This window comes from Microcaecilia unicolor, chromosome 1 (genome assembly GCF_901765095.1).
Source record: "Microcaecilia unicolor chromosome 1, aMicUni1.1, whole genome shotgun sequence".
Taxonomy (NCBI): Eukaryota; Metazoa; Chordata; class Amphibia; order Gymnophiona; family Siphonopidae; genus Microcaecilia; species Microcaecilia unicolor.
This window is the reverse complement of record NC_044031.1, coordinates 242,840,604-242,859,897: the sequence shown is the minus strand read 5'-3', so window position 1 is coordinate 242,859,897 and position 19,294 is coordinate 242,840,604. Positions and strand designations below refer to the sequence as shown.

At 39.6% G+C, this 19,294-nt stretch overlaps 1 protein-coding gene across 1 annotated transcript in view; it reads right to left on the bottom strand.

The window, feature by feature from the left end:
- Positions 1–5,528: 5,528 nt before the first annotated feature.
- Positions 5,529–19,294, bottom strand: part of LOC115474417 (reversion-inducing cysteine-rich protein with Kazal motifs-like) — a 109,932-nt gene continuing 96,166 nt past the window's right edge. Inside the window, exons 6-7 of the mRNA XM_030209907.1 lie at positions 12,889–12,936; positions 5,529–5,621 (exon numbers count right to left, since the gene is read on the bottom strand). Coding sequence (XP_030065767.1) covers positions 5,529–5,621; positions 12,889–12,936 — 141 coding nt within the window. The remainder of the gene's footprint in view (positions 5,622–12,888; positions 12,937–19,294) is intronic.

Here is a 19,294-nt window from a genome sequence, read left to right as displayed (position 1 = left end):
CAATAGAGTTTCTGATTGGTTTATTATGGATGGTACTTGCAAAAATGTTTTTAATGTTTCAACAGAGTTATATTTTTTTTAAATTGAGGGTATAGCACTGAGTGCCACAGTAGCACCTGATGTGGCTAATTTATATATTTCTGCATTTGAGAAGCAGTTTTTGTCAAGTTCTCCCTTTGCCACACACATTTTATTCTGGAAACATTTCATAGATGACTTTTTTTTTTGTTATGGATGGGAGACGGTTCCACTTTGGCTCATTTCTTCAATTGGTTGAATGATTGTGACCGTAATTTCAAATTTGTATATCATTTTGATGCTAGTACCATCTATTTTTTTTGATGTACATGTTTCACAATCTGCTGCTGGTTTTGATTACTCAGTGTTTCAGAAAGCTACTGACCACAACAATATTACATTTTCAGAGTGCTCACCCACATAAACTAAGAGAAAGCATTCCTAGACCAATTTTGAAGACTTTGCCGGATCTCTTCTACAACTGCAGATTTTAAACACAAAGCCTCTGAAATGTACATACAGTTCCTGCAGAGGGGTTATCCTAATTCAGTGATTAAAAAGGCTTATAGAAGAGCACGTTGGGCAACAAGAATTATCTTCTTCTCCCAACTATTGTGGAGTCTTCGGAACGAACCACTTGTGTGCTGTCTTATTCTGCAGGGTTGTCTATTGTTAGGTCCACAATTCTGAAACATTGGCACATCTTCAGACTCAAGAAGCCACCATTATTTGCTTTCCGACAAGGACAAAACCTCAAGGATTTATTGGTATCCTCTCATTTGAAACAGCTGTCAATTCAGCCTGTCACTGAGATGCCCATGGGACATTTTCCATGCTCCTGTTACAGTGTTTGCAAGATCTTTTTCTGGTTCTGAAGTCATTTTAAACCATCAGCCAGTCAAATTATTTATTTAGATTTAAAGGCGCTAACTTCCTGTTCCTCAAAAGGGGTGGTCTACGCAATTTGGTGCCCTTGTGAACTAGTTTATATTGGCAAGACTTTGCAGGCTGTTAAAGCAAGGATACTTGAAAGTCGCCTTAAATGCCAAGGACTGGATGTGCCTTTGGTACAGCATTGTTTATCTCGGGGGCATACTTCACCAAGAGGAGGTTACCTGGGTGCCTGTCTACGATGCAAAGCGCAGCGTTGGATTCACTTTTGGGTACACCGATTCCATGCAGTCTCAACAGAATTTATGATAGGTGATATTAATATTTTATTTTCTGGGGTTTTTTTTCAAATAAAACACTTCTTTCTTTTGTTTCCATTATTATGTTTCATGTATTTATTTTTTTATACATGTATTGCAATCATGTTACATTGTTCCTCCTCAGTTGGGTTGCAGTGAGAACATTTTTTTCACAAAACTTTTTGTAATTTTTAAAGAAATTTTCTTTGGCAGTATGGTTTTCCCGCATTTCTTACTAACTGACAAAATGTCATTATGTTCGAACATCGGGATTTAAAGATCCTCACAGCTGCAGGCGCACTGCATCCTAATTTTGACAGTAGCGCGTTTTTCACCGTTGTCGCTCTTTAGAGACTTTGTATGTAAGTACATTTTTTTATGTTTAATTTTCTTTATTTATTTCCATATTACAAAACCATATAGAAACATTACAGAAATCGTAGAAATATTCTAATCAAATAGAATTACAAAATAACAAAGAAATTATACTTTCATTCTCCATCCACAAAACCGGATTCAAGATCAAGGAACTATAAATCTAATATCATAACATGCATTACATAATTAAATCAAGAGCAGAAGTTCCTTCAGCGGTAACAATCAGGCAGCAGTTCTAGTTTGGGAAGCTACACCAACAGGGCCTATCATCGTTCTATCATCTTGCAACTTCTTGGGTCAGAGAAAATGTAATTATTAGATTCAAAGGAAATACAACATCTGCTAGGAAACTTTATGAAGAAGGTAGCCCCTAGGGCTAATACCCTTGTCCGAAATGTGAAGAGCTCCTTCCTTCTCAATTGGGTCTCCTTAGCCAAGTCTGGAAAAATACTAATACTAATTTTCTCCCCCATGAAAAGGTCATTTATATGGTGAAAATATAACTGCAACACATTTATCTTGTCTAATTCAAGAACAAAGGAAACCAGTAAAGTTGCACGTTCTTTCTCAATAGATGTTTCCAAAAATTCTGTAAGATTCACATCCTCTTGAGGTGGCTGATCAGTATTTCTTACTTTTCTTTTTATATAATAAGCTTTTGTCACTGGTGGGTGATTTTCTCCTGCCAAGCCTAAAATAGTAAGTACATTTTCATGTAACATATGTTTCTATGTTAGTGGCAGCTCCAATTGATATTTAAACCTTCTTTTCTCATTCTTTGCTTGTTTTTAATTTAGTTTATGGCAACTGTATGTTCATAACCCCAGATGCAGGTCTTTTACTTAACGAAACACCATCATTCTGAGTGGGCATCGGATGTTTCATTTTGCGGTTGCTAGCATATAGTGCAGACAGCACTTCTAAGATAAGAGGTCGCTTTTTGATTTTGTTTACACTGTTGCTGATATTTTATAAACTTTGATGTTTGACAAGATTTTGATATTGAATAAAAGATAATAATGATTGATGTCACAATATAAGCTTTGACCTGAAACAGCTGGGCGCTATAAGAGGTCTTATAGCTTTTTCTCATTTAGATCTGTTGTTACAATGAGTAATAAGTAAAAAAATAAATAAAAATACTGTATATTATGGAAGTCTTCTAACATCTGCCATATTGTACACTTATTTCTATTTTTGATTTTGATGTAGAGGGGTGTGCTTTCTATTACTGTTTTTTCATCCATTTTCCTGACTATAGGCAAAGGTGCCAAAAATTAGCTGTCAGAGATGCTGTAACATTCAAGTGTAATAACAACTTAAAGTGCTTCTGTAAAATTCCTTACCATGGCAAAAGAAAAATAAAGATACAATGATAAAATGTGGTGTACTAACCAGTGTGCAGTCTCTCAAAACAGCTCTCTGACTGCATGTTCCCTAGTGGTATCTGAGTATTAAATATGTCCTGTATTAACATGTACCAGATCCTTGGAATCTCCTAATTCATCCCACAAGCACCAATCTTCATGACAGATTAAGAATTTAAAACGAGAAACAAAAATCCGGTTCTCAAAGCAAGCGCAAGGAAGGGCAAACAGGAAACAACCTGATGACACCACACATTTAAATGATCCTAACACACAATTTATATTAGTTTTGAAATCCAACCTCACTGCCTTTCTACAGGAAGATATTTTTTGCCTTCCTGACACACTGCACCATTATTCACTCATGACGTCTTTGATTTTTTATTATTATTTACCAGTTAATCTTAACCGGTTTTTAATATCCAGTTTTAAATATAGGTTTTGGACAGTTATTATACATTTATTCATGATCAGTTCTTTTCAGAAGTGCTGGTATAGATAATCGTTATTAGCAATTTTTAGCGGTGTATGTTGGTTTATTTCATGTTTTACATCGGCCATCAATGTGAACTTATCCCCACATTTGTCTTGCAGTATATCCAGTACAGTCTTTTATCCTGGAATCTACATTAATCTATTGCACCAGGTTCAAATTCTGTGACATATACATTAAAGGCAGGAATGCAGTTTGATATCCCCTTAGTGCATGTTTGTTTTTAACCATATCTCCTGCGTGTATCATTAGCATATTTTTAACATATTTATTCACATACTTTTTGTATGTTTTTATTTTGCATATCCATCTCTTAGTTATCAGCCATTGCTTCTGTTTTTATGATGTTTTATGACGTTATTTGTTAAAGTTTATATTTTAATAACGTTTGCTATATTGTTGTATACAGTCCACTTTGTTTAATTTAATTCAGTATATTTAAGTTTTATATATTTTAAAGTATGGTTTTGACATAATATTTCATTTTCTGTATAGTTGTCTCGTGTGACCTCAGAGGCAGACGGCTGCATCTGAGTCTGCCAAAACACAGACCATGTCAGATCATTTCTCTCTTGTGCCTTTAAAATAAAGAATCTTTGAGCATTCTCTACTGGGCAGGAATCAGTTTGTCGCACTCTGCTCCTGTTGGCTTTTCCTGTTGTGTGTTCCATGGAAGGGTATGTCCTGCTTTTCCTTTTTTGTCATTTTGGGTTATTTTTAACCATGTGCATCACTTTTAATTAAATTTAACATTAAATTTCATCTGCCATTTGGATGCCAACCTTTCCAATTTCCTATGGTCCTTCTGCAATATTTCACAGTTCGCATCTGTTTAACAACCTCAAATAGTTCTGTGTCATCTGAAAATGTAATAACCTCACTTGTTTTGATTTTCCAGATCATTTATAAATAAATAAAACACCTGTCACAATACAGATCCCTGCAGCACTCCACTATTCACCCTCCTCCTTTGAGAGAAATGGCCATTTAACCCTACCCTCTGTTTTATTTATTTATTTGTTGACATTTGTATCCCACATTTTCCCACCTATTTGCAGGCTCAATGTGGCTTACATTATGCCGTAATGGCAATCAACCCTTATCCAGAGTGAGAAATACAAAATGGTATTGCATTAAGTTAAAAGTCAGGTATAGAGAGTTCATTTCCGAATGAGAAATACAGTGGTACTGCGTTAAAGTTCCTTAGTGACAAAGTAAATGAGCAGTCAGGTACAGAGAGTTCGGACTTGGACCAGTTCTGGTATAAGTTTTGTTGTCTGATATTTAGGACGATCATTATGGTATGCCTTTTGTACAGGTTGGTTTTTAGTGATTTTCCGGAAGTTTGTTAGGTCCGTGCATTGTTTTTTATGACCATTGGTAGTGCATTACGTAGTTGCGTGCTTATGTAGGTATTTAGGATGGATCATTATGGTATGCCTCCTATCCCATGACTTTTTAATATTCTCAGGAGTCTCTCATGAGGAACTGTCAAAAGCTTTCTGAAAATCTACATCAACTGGCTCACCTTTATAGAAATGTTTATTGTCGCCTTCAAAGAAATTAAGCAAATTGGTGAGACAAGACCTCCCTTGGCTGAATCTACGTTGACTCTGTCCCATTAAACCATGTTTTATGTGTTCCATGATTTCATTCTTTATAATAGTTTCCTCTATTTTACCCAGCACTTTACTCCCATGGAATTGTGAATATTGTTCTCAATCTGATAGACAGAATTGTTGACTCCCGAAGCAGATATTTTTGTGCCAAAATGTAGATCTGCATTGAGTCTATTTTGTATTTCAAGGACTTAAGAAAAGTTTATCTGAAAGAAGCTGTATTTTAAGGATCTGTCAATAAATTCTCCTTTTTGCCTAACCCTAGTGCTGGAATTAGATTGGTTCCCCCCACACACACATACACTTTTTTCTCTTTATATGAAGAAAAGTCATTATAAAATTGTCCCTGTATATACAGATAAAGATCAATAAATCTGGAGAAATAATGGACTTTGTCAATGCTCTTGGCATCAAAAAGATCATCTCTTGCCTACAAGTTTTAACAGGGGAAGCCTCCATAACACTAATTGCCAGTGTTGATGCTTAAGGAGCTAACTGATAGCCAAAGCATCAACATGATGCCACTGTCTGACCTCACATTGTTCTCTTGGCTTCTCTGCATGTGATAATACAAAATAGTTATAAGTAATAGCATGGTGAATAAGTAATACTAAACTAAAGAAAAGGAACTATGTAAGATACACTGCCCATAAAAGACATGGGACTAATGTTTTTTTAAGCTCTTACCTTTCCTTTCCAGTGCTCCACCAACCATTAGTAGCTCTCCCACAGTAATGCAAGAATCCAGAAAAAAAAGAAGAAGACAAACTAGCAGAATAGAGAAAAGTTTAGAAATGTGTAGAGAGCAGCATAGGAGATCGAGTAAAAGCTTTATGGTCCAAGTTACACTCCCATAAGTTTCCCTCAAGAATATCCTTTACCACAGAAAGAGAAAAAGTTACTCTTTATAAAGAAGAAATCTACCAAAAGTAAAACTGTGCCTATTGTTTCCTCTTAAAAGTAATTTTCCCTATAAAATTATTTGCCTGTATTGATTCTATACATGTTTTCCTAAAGAGATTAAGAAATCAAGTCTTCAATGACAAAAAAGAAAACAAGGAAGTTAAAGATAACATTCATTTCTATTTTAAAAAACAAAATAGAGACTTAAAGGGTAGTCTTCAACATTAGGTGGTTAAGTTTGAAGGGAAGACTGTATTGTAGATTTTAGATACTTCTGTATACTAGACTTCTACAAATCTAAATTTTGTAACCGCCTTTTTAGCACTATGTAAGCCACATTGAACCTGCCATATGGTGGGAAAATGTGGGATAGAAATGCAATAAATAAATAATTGATTTTAGGCGGCAAAGAGATGTTGAAGCCTTTCGCACTAGTCAATTTTTTTTAAAACTACATCATCATAGAATTTTTGGTCTTCATTTTAATGACTAGATATACTTCTGAACTATAAAGATCTTCTGGGGGGAGGGGGGAGAAGCTCCACTAACAACAGGTTCCTAATTGCTAATACTAATATCACCACACCACAACATCCTAGAAAAATATTTAAAACTATAATTATATTTTAGAGAACACCAAGAAACCTGCATGCAAACTGGCAAGTCTCCTTTCAAGCTTCTAGCTTAACAGCCCCCAGCCTCACTTGCCACTATTTTGAAGTGTCCAAGATACCAAAACCCTTTGATGTGCAGCTGGCCACGTATTTCTCTAATTGTTGTCCTCTATAGTTCCTTTAAAATTATCTCTCTGCCATAGGACTAACTTCTTCCGAGAACATAGTCTGTATGGGTCACTGATCAGTGATGCCTAACCTCCCTTAACTATAGCTCGAAAGCTCACTTTAAAATACTCATAGCTTCAACCAGTCCTGTGAAATAGGATTGTGTCTAGGAAACTATTTCAAGTTCTCTGGACAGCACATATACAGGGCTCTCATCGAGGAAGGCACAAGACAGCAAAAACTGACATTATTAATGACCTCTCTCAACATCACCCATTTACATCTTCCTTCATATATTTCTTGAAATTAAACCAATATATAAGCTAAAAAGCTTAATCCATATTTAAAATTACCTAAAATTTCAAACACCATGGTTAACTGTTGGTAAGAATTTCTTTTGAGCTCAGGAAATGGTAAAACTACAGTCAAAGACTCTAGAAAGCAACAGTAACAGGTTATTTATATACCATGCAACCCAGGAGCTCCGATTTAAAACATAAAAAAAAGAAATACAATAAAATTATAACATCCAGTAATCAGTATATTTCTGAAATAAAAAGGTCTTAAGATGTTTTCTAAATTGTAACAAATCATACTCTATCCTTAATTCCATAGGTAACCTCCAAAAATAATTGCTTAACAACACTACTAGCAGATGGAACAACCCACCCGATTTTTAGATGTTAAAGAGAAATTATGGCTTACCTGATAATTTTCTTTCCTTTAACCGCAGCAGATGAATCCAGAGACTTGTGGGTTGTGACCATCTACCAGCAGGTGGAAACAGAGAGCACTTAACTCTGTCTTATAAAATTATATGTGCCTTGGTTAGGCAGTATTTATTATAACAAAGCAGAAGGAATAAAGAGGCTTAATAGATCCCCTTCCTCACAGAGGAGAAGAATGAATATTAGAAAACAGCAAAATTTAACACCAAAAATGAGCCATTACCCTAAACAGAGAAATGAACAAACCACGAGAACAGAGCAGTGAAGGAGGACAGAGTTCTGGATACATCTGCTGCGGTTAAAGTAAAGAAAATTATCAGGTAAATCATAATTTCCTCCTTCCTTAGCACAGCAGATGAATGCAGAGGACTTCTGGGATGCAGCAAAGCAGTCCTCATGTAGGGTGGAAATCCAAAACTCCTGCGGAGAGCCCCAAACCGCCAAAAGAACAGTCTGCTTAAGACACAACATCCAGATGATAATGCTTGGAAAGGTATACAATGAGGGACCAAGTAGCCACAATACATATGTCTTCAAGGGAGAAAAAAAGACCTCACAATTCTGCCCAAGAAGTTGCTAGGGCCCTAGCAGAATGTGTTTCAAGAGTAAGTCAGCAGCTGCTTGCCACAAAGAAGGTACACAGAGGCAACAGCCTCCTTAACCCAGTGAGAAATAGGTCGCCTTACACACTGCATGACCCTTGGTGCAGGCTCGAACAAAGAATAAAAAGGTGATTGAACAGCTTGAGAACATATGGTAGCTTGCAAATACCAGAGAAGTACTCAATGAACATCAAGGCAACGGAGCAAGCAAAAATCCATCTTGCAATCCCTTTCCTTAAAAGGAGGCAGAAAGAAGAGGCTGGCTAAGATGAAAAGCCGAAACCACCCTGGGACGACAAGAAGGAAAGGTGCGAACAGTCACATCCTGAATCTGAGAAAGGAAAAAAATGGATCACTGCCCGATGCCCAGTAACCTCAAACTCCCCGAAGCCCAGGCAACAGCTACTAGAAGGAGAGACTTGAGAGGAAGATGTTCAAGGTAGCTTTTTTTTCCAATAGAGCCCGCAGAACCACACCATGGTTCCACCTGAGACAAGGAACAACAAAGAGGAGGCCAGAGACAACTAGTCCCTTTCAAGAAAAGAGCCACATATGGTGAGAAAAGCGAAAGAGGAATCTGGAATTCAACCCCAATACAGGCATGAGCTGTCACTATAAACCTTGTAAGTGAGACCTTGCTAAGGCCATCCTGAAAAAAAGGCTAATATGTGTGGAAAAAAAGGCCCGAAAACGATGACCACGCCAGTTCGGAGCAATATGTTTCAAATTCATCAGACACCAGCATACACGGTAAAGTTGAGCATTTTCTTGCCAGAAATAATGTTGCAATGATATCATCAGCATATCCATTCCTTCTCTATTTTGGCCTTTCAAGGGCCAGGCCACAAAACCAAAGAGGGAGGGATCCTCCAGCCAAATTGTACCCTGAAGGAGTCTGTGACATGGAGAAAGGCAAAAAAAGACATCAAGCCCACATACCCCGGCCTCCTGGGCCAATCCCGAGCAAATCGAATGTCCAACCCCCAATGACAAAAGACTGTGAAGAACTTGTCCTATTAAAGGCCACAGTGGGAACTCAAAGCAGGGCTGACTCCAGTCAAGATTGAAGAAGAGTATCTATGCCTTCTGAACCAACCTCCTATCTTCTGCTGAAGAACCTGGAAACTCTGACCGTGTGACGTGTCACCATGACATCTATTAGGAGAGTGTCCCACCTCCAGGTTACCAGCTGGAAGGTGTCCAACGCCAGCTCTCATTCCACTGGATCCAGGGAGTTCCTGCTGTGAGCGTTTTACACATTCTGTTCCCTCCCCCCCCCCCCCCCCCCCCCCTCAGCACAAGTATAGATACATTGCTCTCACACACTGTTCCTGCCATGGCAATCCTCTCTTCTCTCTCAATTCACTCAGGTAGTGATGATGTTGCCAAACCTGATTCACACTGAATGGAAGATGGAGGAGCCAAAGAACCTGCCTCAGAGACAGGTTCCAAACGTCTCTCTTCACTCACAGAATCCATTTGCAGAGGCTAAGAAGCTTGCAAGGACCCAGAAACCTTCAACTGCCGCTGAAAGAATCAGGCAGAAGACTGTATATGCTCAAGAGATCTTTGCAGAATACAGGCTCAATGCACTGAAAGAACAAATGCTGGCAAAAAAGGCACCCAGGGCCCCAGGGGTTACAATACCATCAAAAACCTTACCAACACATGTATAACGTCCAGAAATATGCCCAGCTTGAAGAGGCAGCATGGATCCCGCAACCACGGGAGCCAATCATGCTGATTTAAAAAGGCCACGGGAGCCTGAAAAACCACGTCAGCTGGGGAGAGAGAGAGGCCATGATTGCACAGCATGGGAAGACAACAGTTCGCCTGCCAAAAAGGCAGTTCCCATCGAAATGCCCTTGGAACACCCCATTTCCCCAATGCTACTCTCTGCAGCCAATGCAAGGAAAAAGAAGCGATACCACGAGTAAGCCTGAAAAGGGAGAAAAATGTAAAGAAATACTCACCAAATCTTCAGGAACAAGTTCTGACTCACCACTCTGGCCCAGGGTATACTGGCAGAGCAGTCAAGCTCATCCAACCCCATCCAAGTAGCCATATAAACAGGCAAAACTGCTGCAATCCTTTTTCTCTCTCTACTTTTTTTAAATTAACTCTGTGAGTAAGGAGAAAGTGGTTGGAGAGAGGTGGGTGGGGGAGAGACCTGGCACACCAGATATACCCCTAAAGCACTTAGCCTAAGCACCCTCAAGCTTAACCGAACCGGGAAATCCAGAACAGAAGCCACAACACAGATTTATTTATTTATTTTATTTTATTGCATTTGTATCCCACATTTTCCCACCTATTTGCGGGCTCAGTGTGGCTTACAATACATTGTGAATGATGGCAATACAATGTGTTACAGTACAATAATGGGTTACATTATGAGGAGTTATGGGAAGACAAAGTCAAGTAAAAACATCATTTGGAGCGTAGAAACAATGGAATGTTACAATGGGAAAAAGATAGGGCGATAGAACAATAGCACGAAAACCTTAGAGTATGACAATTTTATATGTGGGTGGAGTATTAATTGTGGAGAAAATACGGGGTAAGAGAATTCAGGAGAGGGTGTATTGAAAACCAGGAGCTGCCATCAGACATACTAAAATTTGATATACCACTCAAAGTTCTAGGTAGTTTACAATATAAAACCCCAGAAAAGAACACCAACAATGAACAGCACAGCAAGCAAAGATTAGATAGATAGATAGATAGATAGATAGATAGATAGATAGATAGATAGATAGATAGATAGATAGATAGATAGATAGATAGATAGATAGATAGATAGATAGATAGATAGATAGAGATATAGCACAGTAACATAGTCTATGACGGCAGATAAAGACTGAACGGTCCATCCAGTCTGCCCAACAAGATAAACTCATTATACATGGTATGCGATACTTTATATGTATATTCAAGTTTGATTTGTCCTTGCCATTTGAGGGCACAGACCGTAGAAGTCTGCCCAGCACTCTTCTTCTACTAAAAATTCTGACATTAACGTTGAAGCCCCTTAAAATTTACACTGTAGCCCATCCATATCTATTCAGTCACGATCAGGGCACAGACCACAAAAGTCTGCACAGCACTGATTTTGCTTCCCAATTATCGGTGTTGCCACCTAATCTCTGCTAAGACCCTGTGGATCCATTCTTTTTAAACAGGATTCTTTTGTGTTTATCCCATGCATTTTTGAATTCCGTTACCGTTTTCATCTCCACCACCTCCCGCAGGAGTTTATTCCATATATCCACCACCCTCTCCGTGAAAAAATGCTTCCTGACATTATTCCTGAGTCTACCCCCCTTCAACATCAATTCATGTCCTCTAGTTCTACCACCTTCCCACCTCCGGAAAAAGTTTGTTTGCGAATTAATACCTTTCAAATATTTGAACATCTGTATCATGTCATCCCTGTTTCTTCTTATCTGCACAGTATACATGCTCAAGTCAGGTTAGTCTCTCCTCGTACGGTTTGCAATGCAAATCCCATACCATTTTTGTAGCTTTCTTTGCACCGCTTTCAGTCTTGTTACATGTTTAGCAAGATACGGCCTCCAAAACTAAACACAATACTCCAAGTGGGGCTCACCAATGAACTGTAGAGGGGAATCAAAGCCGCCCTTCCTCTGCTGGTTATACCCCTCTCTATGCAGCCTAGAACCTTTCTGCCCATGGCCGCCACCTTGTTGCATTGCTTCTTCACCTTCAGATCATTGGACACCATTGCAGTAAAGTGTCTAGTAAAACTTAATAATCTCTCTCCTCCTATCCGTTATCTGTCTTTTGGGTTTCTGTACCCCAAGTGCATCATCTGCACTTCTTAGCATAAAATTTTTACTGCCAGGCCATCGTCCATTCTTCTAATGTTTCCCCCCCCCCCCCTCTCTCTGTGTATATATACATATACACACATACAGAGCAAATCCTACAAATGCCGGAGAACAGGATCCCAGACACAGCAACTTGAGGGAAAGTAAAAGACCGATTTTAGGGGTCAAAAGCTACCGTAAATAAAGCTTTCAACTGTCTCTTAAAAGATGAAATAGTTGCCTCTTGCCGAAAGCATAAGACAGTGTTCAGTGCTCCCTATCTCCACCTGCTGGTAGATGGTCACAATCCACAAGTCTCTGGATTCATCTGCTGCTAGTGCTAAGGAAGTATGAGTTATGTCGGATTTGGCTGTAATACCAAGTAACATTTTAAAGGACAAATAAAGTAACTTAAATTCTATACATGCTATAAGTGGGGAGATGAATTATTAAACATATGTTTACCCAATATTATCCTGGCAGCCCAATTTTGGATTAACTCCCATTTTAGCAGATGTTTCATAGAAATTCAACTCAAAGCATTTTAAAAAATCTTTTAGATCAAGAGGATGACAATAAGGAATTTGGCATGAAAGCTGAAACTATTTTAGACTTTTTAAATAAGCTTATATTAAATACTTTCCTTTTCTAAAATCAGAATCAAATAAATGGAATATTTTGTATACCTGCTCCAAATTTGTTTTAAATATGTGGCAAGGGGACCTGCACCAAAATTAAGGCTAGAAATCTTAAGTCATGTTCACAAAACCAACACCTGCCAATTCAGATTTTCTCACCCAATATCTTCACTCAATAAAAAGAAATAGTAAGTTTGAGCAGTTTTTTTTTGTTGTTTTTTTTTTTTTTTAACATAGAAAAGCCAAGTCATGAAACAGCAGCGACTATAATAGTCCAACATAAGAAAAATACACAGCACAAGTCCCAGGTAAGACATTTATGATATATTATTAAACATACCTCATATTCTCTTCTGCAGATTTTCAAAATTTCATTCTTTGAAGAAGCCTACACAGTAAGTTAATAAATAAATATAATAAATATATAAATCTAATAATGAAGGCCAAAATAGATTACACCTATGCATTGTTTTTGTTTTTTCATCTTAATTAACAGATTTCAACAAAATATGGGAAGGTGAAATTTTCCATAGCAAACAACATTCAAGGACAAGCAGTCAAACAGCTCAAGCACATCTGGGACAATGTTGGGAAAAGCTTTAGGAGATTCAGTATTGCAAACAACCCAGCCTTTACTCAAAAGCAAAAGGGTGTGGTGATAAGGAAACAAGGCACAGATAAAGGAAGAATATGACATCGCACTGCAGGCCATATGGAAGCCAAGTGAGAAAGCCAGAAGTCAAACAGGTTCATGCTGGCAAGTTAGTGATGATCACATATATCCAAAAAAGTCATAGAAACAGTCATAGCTGCCTAAAGTGGAAATGCATCTTGCGAAGCTCCCAGACCATAAGCTTTACTAATGAAAATACTATATGGCTCCCTGTGCTTTTTCTAACCAAAATCGCTGCATAAAGTGAACTGAGCAAGGTATGAGTAAAATTGAGGGGAACAGCCCAAAGCAGTAAGTGTTCCTGGCAGCTGACTGTGATGAAGGGCATGGTCCATCAAGACAGAGCTGGATTTGAGCCTCTGGGGATTGGGGAACCTCCAGACATGAATGGCGATACTGTACCCACAATGAGCAATCTTAAAGGACAACGGCTGGATACGGTACTCATGGAGATCTGGTCGGGCAATGCCAATATCACAGGAAAAAGTGAGACGGGCACTCTGCAGGCTGAGTTGCAAGAGGTGGTAAGCCACATGTAGCACGCTGAACAGCATACATCATCAGCGGAGGATAAACTGGTGGAGGGGGTCATCTTTCACTAATGTTTGCTTAGTTAGAATGAATGAAAACAAAAAAGTGAGGACAGACGTTGAGGAAATCCAAACAACTATTAATAATCAGATGACGACCCGAATTTCCTCAACATCTGTCCTCACTTTGTTTTCATTGTCTTTGATTTGCGTGAGGATTTTCCTCTCCGCTTTTTGTTGCTTGCTTAGTTAGAGTGCCAGAGGAAGCAAATCAAGACTGATAGGTTTTTGAAACAGGTGTTTCAGGAGGTTCTTTTTCTTGTAGAGGGCACTTTTTAGTCACTCCTCCTAGTGCTCAGGAACATCAGGAAGGCCCAACAACTATCCACTGTAAGCTATTTAACTCAACTCCAGACAAAGAACTTTTGCTTCAGCATGCTCACAAGAATCAGGATCTCAAAGACCAAAATGGAAATGCAAAAAACTCTTGTGCCTCACATTGACAAGAAAACAGGACATGCTCTCCCTTTCATAAGATCTTCAACTTGGCCAAATAGACCTATAAATTGAGGTATATGTTGCAAGTAAAATTGTTCCCTTATTTCTCTATATTGCATATATAAGTTGTCTATTTCATCTAGACTGTAAAGCCTCTGAAAGATTCATCTACACACCAAAACTATGCAGATGTGGTATCAAGTGCAATTCTGGCTTTAGCAGAGATCAAGACTTGGCTGACCTATTCTACAGTCTCGTTGTATGACAGCATAAGACTAGATAGGTGGCTGTGCTATGGAGTTCAAATTAAGAGGTCGTCATGGTTTTGTTATATAGTTTGATAGAAGTAAAGGAGCAACAAGCCCTCATGGATGACCAACCCTTATTTATAAAATTACCTGGACCCAGGATGTTTTCTTGGGCATAAGATGCACTGAGACACCTTATAGACACCAGAGGTCTGGAAGGTCTCAGGAGGAAAAGAGAGAGAAAAGGAGGTTGGGAAACAGAGGCCAGTTAGTCAGACCTCTGTGGTAAGTAAATTCATGGAAATGATTCTAAAACAGAATAGTGAGATTTCAGAATCCAACGGATTGCAGCACCCGAGGAAGCATGGTTTTACTAGAGGTTGGTCTTGTCAGACAACCTAAGTGACCAGACTGTTGGATCAAGGGAGAGAGTCAGATGTGGAATACTTAGATTTTAGCAACGTTTTTTTACACAGTTCCACACAGATGACTTATAATAAACTGAATGCCCTCAGTATGGGCCTTAAAGTGACTGACTGGGTTAGGAACTGGTTGAGTGGAAGGCAACAGAGAACATAAGAACTATAATTACATTAGGTTCCACATTAGGAGTCACCGACCAGGAACGAAATGGAAACCAAAAATGGGGACATTATAATGCCTTTGTATCACTCCATGGTGCAACTGCACCTCAAATATAGTGTGCAATTCTAGTCACCGCAACTCAAAAAAGCCAAAAACTCCAAGACGATGTCTCTTGAGGTGTTTAGGAGTGGTTCCGCCGATTCGGGTTCTGCTGTAAACGTCCTCCATTTCAGCATATGCCTCTAACTCACTCCTTCACTCCTTTGGACATGGTGGTTGAATAATTCAGGAGTGATGGAGTTGTTTTTCCAGGTCCAAGAGTGTTGACGCTCCTTCGCTGGCGCTAATCAAAGGACTCGCCAACCCTTTCATCTGTGGGCAGTTCGATGCGCAGCAGTCCCGCACTTGCTGCTCAGGGGACAAAACGCTGGCCATCAGCAGCTGTCCGCCGGCTGTTCCCTTCCTCTCAGTTAAGGAAAATGCAATTGCAGAGAGGAAATTTACATAAAGAAGACAGAACCTCAGAGGGCAGCTGGGCCGTTGGGCATACGAACTCCAGGTCACCATCTCACCACTCTCCCAGTTTGGGACACTCTTTGTCTGGTTTCTCCTCAGAGGCCTGTCTGATATGGGTAGCCCTTCAGCATAACCCTCTGAGTCATTGAAACACGGAAGCCCCTCCACCACTAAAAGGTGGTGTCCCTTCGGAGGGGCGGGATAGACACTTTTACTGCAGCTATGCTCTGCTGGAGCCAGTCAAAAGCTCATCCCTTGCTTTTGCTGGGGAGTACAGAGGCCTTGGGTGCACGCTGTTGACGAGAATGAGTGCACTGGGGCTGAGCCTGAGCAGGCTGGCAGGCCGCAGGAGTGTACATATGCCTAGAATAGTAATAGGGAGCACTCTGCAACTTGCCAAAATACCTCCTGAATGAGGAGGCAGTTGCAGAAGACGCTCGGCAGGAGAGAAGACATAGCATCGGTATGCTTCTTGATTTGGTCAGCAACCTCCTCAACCTTCTCTCCAAAAAGATTATCCCCGGTGAGGCTGCATGAGGCCGTCCAAAAGTTCAAGGAGCAAGGCCCGGATTGCGCTCATCGAGGGCCATCATCGGGAAAGGCTGTGGGGCCGGCTGGGGCACAGGCTGCAAAACTGCCGGGGCCAGTGCAGGAGAAGGATCTCAGCTGCTAGGAGACAAACACATTGGCACCTCCTGGATGGAGGGGGAAGTGGTCCTCCCGGCGTTGACGCTTGGGTACCAAATCCCTCGGTGCTTCCGACACCAAGTGTCAGTGGAGATCGGTGACGGTGCTTCTTGGCTTTTGCCCAATGCCCATCACCCATGCTCCTCGGTGCTGAGCATAACGTTGAATCCTCCCGTCACCTCAGGGTCGTGTCCAACCAGACCGGGCTCCAAAACTCTTCTCACGTTGAGCCTCCCAGGAAACCTGGGTCCTCTTCTTCATAAGAAGACAAAAGACACAGTTGGCAAGGCTATGGTTGGGCCCAAGGCACTGAAGACACCAAGAATGGGTGTCTTTTCCCAAGATGGTCTGTTTGCACCGGGTACAACGCTTGAAGCCACTGGGAGTCTTCGTGGACATATAAGAAAAATGGCCTTGTGGAAATTAAAAGTCGTGATGGTGCCTAAAAAGGGGCAAATCACAAAAACAGAGACGCGACCAGGCAGACCTAAAAATGGCCCATGTTAAAAACAAAAGGAAACTTAGACAAGGGGCAAAAACTAGGAAAAAAGGAAAAAAAATATTTTTTAAAACACAAGCAGGTATGAGAAAACAGTCGAAAGGCATTCAAAATAAATTGCTCTCCCAGGCATGTGAGAAGCAAGAAGATAAACAGCTGCTTCTCACTCAGAAAAATGAAACTGAAGCAGCGGGCGGGAAGGCACTCAAGCATGAACGCTGGAGCGTGGCTCGTGCTCCTGAAAGCTCTAGATCTTTCCTCTGGCAATTTTGCCAAACCGGGAGACGCAGGATGGCGTCTACCCACTTGTGAGACTAATAGAGCCTGCTTGTCCTTGGAGAAAATAGAGGAACTGGATTAGATCTAAATTATCATATAATGATGGAATACATTTGCACAGACCAAACATTAGGGTAGGTAGCGCAAAAGTTCTTGTATGTGATATATATTGAAAATAACACCAAAAGACTCAACACAATGGACTTGTTTCGATGCTTAGGTGCCTGCCTCAGGAGTCTGAAACTGGTGTATACTATTTGCTACTGTCCATCCAATTCTGTACACAGGAAAATGGAAGCTTTGCTAAGCAACCATATAACAAATCAAAAATGGCTTCAATTCCAAAGAAAACTGCAACACAGCAGCTTAGCGCTTAGACACCTGCCTCAGGAGTCTAAAAGGAATACATGTGCATAAAACACTACATAATATCAAACATAAACATATCAGATATAAAAATTACAACATTAAAACATAATAAAAAGATAGACAATCTGAGAAAAAGTAAAATAAAAAAACCAATGATCATAAATAGCAATGCAAGATAAGAAGTATGTAAACAACATATATCAGTAGGAGTGAGAGCGAATTTCAATATATGGTATCATAAAAATTGTACATCGAAAATCTCCACAAAATGCAAGTGTACATAAATAATTTAATTTGCTACTGTGATGAAATCCAGTAGATAAGAGCACTCAACGTGATTCACATTTGATAAAAAGTATATAAATCAAAATACAATATTTCTAAAGTGTGCAACTATTAAAAACCAAAGAGTACAATGCCACTTCAAATGATGCTGAAACCTAGAAACATTGAAAAATATTAAACAATGTGTACAGGTTTATACAGTATGCAATTTCAAAGGAAAAGAGTTGAAAAAGCTTTAAAAATGTTTTCAATAACTATTACGAACAAGAACTGCGTCTCCCTTGCGTATTTTGGATGAGCCTACCTACCCTAGTCTTTGGTCTATGCACACTACGTTCGTAGGGATTGAGCGTTCCTCTGCGTCCAGTAGCTGATCTTTCCAATGGTATACATTTCACAGGAATAGGTTGAGAATAAAAATTAGGTATCTGTCTCTGCTTCTTTCCATTAAAAGGATGAATTAATGAACAATCCCTGTTCAGGCCGGAATTGGATTTTAAATAATCCCCATTGAATCTCAAGACAAAATGGTCTGATTCTGGTTATTACTTCAATCCTATGTGTACAGCAATCATTACAATTGATCAGCCATCTATATGATGAATAACACGGAAGCTTTAACGTTTGCTTACATGATGCAGTCATCCAAACCAGAGTAGGAGTTCATAAATCCTCAGACTGTGAAAAAAAAAGCCTAAAAGGACTACTAATAAACAAAGCAATCAATGCACTGTAAATGTTTGCTCAAAATCAATAATTAAATAATTACAACTCCCCTTTCCAATGAAACAGCTCTTTAAAAAATGAATTCAAGATGCTCCAAAGTTGCACACAAAGGTGAACACTAAGGTGCATGACATGCCCTTTATATGTGTGCACCTTCAGCAGCACACCAGAGACAACACACCTCAGACCAGGCAAGCAAAACAGCCACTTCACAGAGACACTTCTTGCCAACTAAGTTGAAGGAACAGATTTCAATGAACAAGGAACATAAGCATTGCCATACTGGGGCAGACCAATGGTCCATCAAGACTCTAGAAACCTTTTTAAAAACTAGCGTTACATTGGCTACCCTCCATTCTTATAGTACCATGCTTGAACATGTGCAGCATGTTAGTGATGCCATCTGCTAATGAATTACTTTTCATTTAAACCTCATATGTCTCTCCCAGAATTTCCAATGTTTACCCCACACTTGGTCATAGTCATCTGATTGTCCCTGAAGACAGTTTCTCAACAGATATAATCTCTACCACTTGGAAAGACAAGCATGTCATGGATTAGGGATGTCTTTCAAAAAATAGCCATGTGGATACGGTGACCTGTCATTTCTCTGTCTCGTCCCTTAAGCTCCATATTCCACCAATATCTTAGCAAGTAATATATCCGAGCGAGAGAGAAAAATTTCTAGAATATTGCCCTCTCATCATGTACATTTTGCCAAACACAGGTGACCACTGGGCAGGTCCACCACAAATGATGAAGTCACCTGATGTTGTGGTAGAATGAGGTTCATGTGAAACAGACAAATCATAAGCCACTCTGATACTGACCAACATATCTATTAGGTTTAT